This window comes from Geospiza fortis, unplaced genomic scaffold (genome assembly GCF_000277835.1).
Source record: "Geospiza fortis unplaced genomic scaffold, GeoFor_1.0 scaffold70, whole genome shotgun sequence".
NCBI lineage: Eukaryota > Metazoa > Chordata > Aves > Passeriformes > Thraupidae > Geospiza > Geospiza fortis.
In genome coordinates this window covers 4,058,176-4,063,369 of record NW_005054317.1, presented here as the reverse complement: position 1 = coordinate 4,063,369, position 5,194 = coordinate 4,058,176, and the positions used below count along the sequence as shown (strand labels likewise).

General features: G+C 48.0%; 1 protein-coding gene across 1 annotated transcript in view; it reads right to left on the bottom strand.

Annotated features, from left to right (window-relative positions):
- Positions 1–5,194, bottom strand: part of ADAMTS9 (ADAM metallopeptidase with thrombospondin type 1 motif 9) — a 78,132-nt gene that overhangs the window by 35,146 nt on the left and 37,792 nt on the right. Inside the window, exons 22-26 of the mRNA XM_031056311.1 lie at positions 4,050–4,214; positions 3,061–3,180; positions 1,176–1,280; positions 863–1,030; positions 401–685 (exon numbers count right to left, since the gene is read on the bottom strand). Coding sequence (XP_030912171.1) covers positions 401–685; positions 863–1,030; positions 1,176–1,280; positions 3,061–3,180; positions 4,050–4,214 — 843 coding nt within the window. The remainder of the gene's footprint in view (positions 1–400; positions 686–862; positions 1,031–1,175; positions 1,281–3,060; positions 3,181–4,049; positions 4,215–5,194) is intronic.

The following is a 5,194-nucleotide window of genomic DNA, read 5'->3' as shown; positions in this document are numbered from 1 at the left end:
TCCATTTGTGCTTAATTCCCTTTAGAGATTTCCATGATAAAGCATTGCATACTGTTTGCAGTGAGAAGAGCTGGCATCAAGGCTCTGCTGTGCTTTGGCAACAGCCCTGCACAGCTGTAAATGCCCCAGGAGACAGCCAAGAGGCAGAGGCCAGCCTTTACCTCATGGAAAATGATGCTGTCAGCTTTCTGCCTAGACTGCCTTGGAGATACGAGGTATGAGAGGCTGACAAGTGATGCCTGAGCCCTTCTGCAACACTTGTGTGAGCAGAGAGCAGACAGTGGGGAGAAAGGTCCCTCTCTCTCTTTTCCCTTTGTGCTGACTTTAAGAAAATATGGATTAGCTTGGGAAAGAAACAAAACCCAACAAAACCCAGGAATGAGATAATCAGGGCACTTACAGCACCCCAGGGGCCAATCCTCCACTGGTTGCCTCCTGGTATATGTGCGCGGTTTCGGTTTGGGCTGCCCCCAGGGTGCGGCTTGAGGCGATGATCCGGATAGAGGAAAGGGGGGATGGGCCTGCCGTAGTCATGGCTGTTTGGATGACAAGGAGACATGGAGCACTCTTGCTCGGTGGCAGGGAGGTCGTCTGGGTCACACTCGCTCCTATCCACCAGCTGGTCACTGTAATTGACGCAGATCACTTGTCGCGTTGCCTTACCTTGACCACAGGTCACCGAGCACTGTGTTACAGTGGGAAAAGGAGACACGGTCACATTTCCAGTTTAGAAAAGCAGCTCTTGCTAAAAATGAACAGCAGAAAACCCAAATAACCTCACTTATAAAAGGGCAAGCGCGACAGATTAATGAAGCACATTTCCAGCAATGAGGTCTCTTGCAAGAGACAGCGTGATGCTTACAGAGCTCCACTCCAAGGCCTTCCACTGCCCGCACGGTGTCACGGTGCACATTTCTGTGGCTGATGGCTTTGGAAGGTGGAAGCAAGCTGACTCATCAGCCACGGAGCCCTGGTCATCCCGGCAGCTGACGTATCTCATCCGCGTTCCCTTTCCACATGTTGCGGAGCACTAGGGAAGAGCAAAGAGCACTTCACTAGGAAGTTGCCTGACATACATTGCAAGGAATTTGTAATGAAAAGCTGGGCATATGCACTTAAAAAGATCACATTGTCTACTATAAAATAATCCTGAAAGTATTATGATGTGTGCTTACCGGTGTCCAGGATCCAAATCTCCACTGTGTTCTCTGAATGCCTGATATGGCTCTCTTGGCTTCAGGACTATTTGGATGGGAAGGACATACAGCTATTTCACAGTCCTGTACAGGAAATACATGGGGGAAAAGCAGAATTTGCAGATGTTTTAATGAAACCACCTCCTCTTCAATGTAATTATGAACAACAGGCAACACCTTGAAACTCTGTGACCTGCACACGTTGTGCAGGCAGCTTCCTCCCTGCATCCCCTTGGTGAATCAGCAAAACTCAGCATCATTTCCTGGGGCCTTCATATGGAGTATCCTATGTGGACTTTTGACTTATTAGGAACTCTGCAATAGGGATCCCCATAACCATGTGCCATCTCCATGCATTAAAACCAGATGTTTTTGAGGCAAAAGATGAAAGTTCATTAAACGTTCTGGCATGAACGCACATCTGCAAAACAGCAACTTTATCTCCCTTCAAAGCTCCCTTCCTTCAGTGTGAGACCTGCAGCCCACACAATAAAGGTTATGCTGCTGATTGCAGCCCTTTGATTCCCTGCAGCCCACCAGACCACCTATATCCATGTGCTGATCTCCACCACACACCAAGCAATGTGAGGTTTTGGGGACAGACGTGTCATTCTGCTCAGTCTTTGTACAGTGCCTCACAGGAGGGCTCTGGTCCTGTCTGGACCTCCCAGGAGGTCTGGTGCCAGAAACTATGAACATCCATGACTTTACTCTATCGAGTAGTCCTTGCCAAAAAGGAAATTAAGAGTGATTGTGTCTATGAGGGGGAGAGCAGCTTCTGACAAATGGCAAACCTAATTTCTGTTTTGCTGTGATTTCACTTATGCTGGAGGCATGCATGCCAAATGATGGCTGATGACAGGTGGGTTTGTTACCCCTTGACTGCAGTGCAACTGGTCACCATACATGAGAAAAACAGCTCTTTCCTCAATGTTGTGGCCTTGGTTAAACTCTGAGTTCATGCAAGACTGAAGCTGCACAGGGCATGAGCACTGTAATTCTCCTAGATGACAGATAGATGGTAATGTTCTGTTTTATCCAGCTCCTCCAGACACCTTGGATATATCCTCTGTTTGAAATGGGAATTTACATGTTTGCTTCCAAGTACATAGCATGGAAAGCCTCTTCAGCAAATTTGCAAAAGGCATGCAACATCTCTCAATTTATCTGGCCAGGGAGGACATGTCTGGAACTACAGCTGTCACAAACACTACATTGTCACATGCAGCAGACAAGAAATGGCCTCTCACCATCCTTTGTGGTGAGGGGCAACAGCAACAGTCCTTCAGCCACATAAGCCCAGACTGCAGCCAGGCATCCACGACTCCATGCCAGCCAAAGGAGGTGTCTGCTGTGTCAAAACCTGAACCTCTGAGGCCAGTAAATGTATCTCAACCTTGAGGTCACTTGTTGTTATTCCAGATTCACCCACTGCAGATTCTTTAGCTCATGAGCTCTTAAGACTCCAGCTATAGTGCTGCATCCCAACACATCCTCACATCCCATTGCGTGACTAGAGCTCCATGGATATAAACCATAAGCAAAGGAAATTAATCATCACTCAAAAAGTCCCGATACCCTCATAGGCTGTCTGTTGCCTTTCTGGCAATCTGGTGCTTCAGAGTGTGAGGTGAACCACACATAGAGAGGATCTGGATGGGAACCCCCTGAACACAGTTTATCTATCCCATTTCTACCAAAGCAGGGTGCTGTGCTGCATCTTTCCAGCAACCATGAGCAGCCCAAGGTACTGCTCTGCAGGGCTGGCATTCAGGGCAAAGCTTTGCTGCAGCAAGATGTCCCCTGAACCGGAAGCCTCTATACACACACTGGGAAGAGATGGAGACAAGAGAGCAGGATTTACCTGGGTATCTGTAGGCCTGGTTGCAGCATTACACTCGTTATCATCCACCACTGACACGTAGGTGCCCACAACACACTTCACTGCTCTCATCTGGTAGCCTTGGCCACAAGTCACAGTGCACTGGGAGAAGACAGATGAGAGAAAAGAGCACTGGGTCTGAGTAGGAGCTTTGGTTAGAAAGTATTAATTAGCCCAGTCTTTGTTTAGGCATGTAGCAAGAGCAGCAAAAATGAAAGACAGTTTCCCTTCTAGTTTCTCTCCACTTCATGCATTTCAGCTTTAAATTAGGTCAAAGTTTTAACTCGCTGCAGCCACCAGTGCCTTGCACGCTTCACTTGCTTCTCTGGGAAGGAAGGTGGAACACTGAAATTATTTACTTTGCTGCACACATTAGAATCAGAGTCTGGTAGAACCTGTATGATATCCTTCTTTAAAAGTGGTTGTTCAGCCCCATGGTAGCATGAGCAGCTAATGAATAATTTTACTGATGGGAAATATGTCTGACTGGGACAACTGGTCTGGGTTTGTGGCTGTTTTTTAAGTCAAGAGCTAACAGCTTTGTGAAAAAGCAGATGCCAGAACACTCTGGGAGGAATGAGTAACTTGTATTTTAACAGAAAAAAACCCCTCACTAACCCAGAAACTGGAAAACATTAAAAGCAACAAAAGTTATTCAACGTGAGCAGCTTTTCTGTGAAAATTAGGGCATGTATTTATATGCCTAAATATGGATTTAGGAGCGTAACCTTGGAAACCCCTTTTTTGAAAATCATGGCCAATTCAGTATGACAGAGATTAAATTTAGCACAAAGGGCAGGTACTGTTATTGCTGCCTATCCGCTGAACCCAAGCAAACAGAGGGCTGCTTTGGTGTGCAAATCAATTAACACAGTTATGCTGCTGAATTTGGATGAAAGGGCAGCACCCAGCCCCAGAGCCACCCTTATCCAGGTCCCCCCAGGCAGGCGCCCTGTGGGGCTGTGTGGTACCTGTCCCCACGGCCCCACTTGCCACGAGGCACACTCCTGTTGCTGGCACATCTGCACCGACTCCGGCTTCGTCTTGGGGTCGCAAAACCTGTCGTTCAATCGATCTTCTCCAAACTGGCACCACGTCTGGCGGTGCTTGTGCCCTTTTCCACAGGTGACCAAGCACTGTGAGGAGAAAAGTGCAAGCTCAGGTGGTGCTGGGGATGCACTGCCAGCTCAGCACCTGCCCTGGCACTGGAAAGTAAACCTGGAGATCTACTGAACCACTGCTTAAAAAAACCCTGGTGCTGAAGTGCAGCTCTTTAGCTAACATGTCCTGGAAGACAGGGGAGTGTCTTGTCAAGAAGATTGCCCTCAGGAGCTGGTCTAGAGCAGGGGCTGGATCATGGAGAGCACAGCTGGGCTAGAATCCTTCAGCATGGGCAAAGTGAGACCACAACGGCTCTTGAATTCCAGTAGCTGTGAGACACAGGGCAAAGGCACAGCACTGCCCTGTGGGGTTTTAGCTGTGCACAACAGGGTGTTTCTAAAACACTTGCTCTTTCTGAGTGCGCATTTTAAGGGTCTTGGCTTCTGCAGGCTGTGAGTACTTCTTCCACTACCCTGGCGTGGCTTGGACTGCCACCAGTTCGCATCAGAAGACACATCTGGTAGAAAACAATCCCCATTCCCATTTAATTGCTGTCATTATGCTCTAAAATAACATGACTCACAGAAACAAGAGAAATTTGGCCACAATGATGATGAACACCCTTTGAAGATTGTTTTCCAGGACCCCCAGTCCTGCTGCAGAGACAAACCTATCAAGATCGTTTTGTTGCATTGCAAAAAACACCAGCAGCAGTGGAAGCAGTAATAAACAGCAGAGAGAGGCTGAGCAAAACATCAGCAGGGTGCAATCCTGCCCTCCAGTGACAGCCAGAGTTGCCAGGGCTCTTGAGGACAATCTCAAGGGAAAATGAGGGCAGAAGGTATTTTTCTTCCCAAATGCACAGCAGAACTACAGAAAAACTGTGGAGAAATTACTGCAGGATTGCACAGACATTAACCCCCGGTAGCTTTGCAGGGAGGAAAGCAGCCACTTGACCAGTGGTAACAAGGCCAATGACTTTGCTGCCTGTCTAAAGCCCCCCTGTGCACAGGCT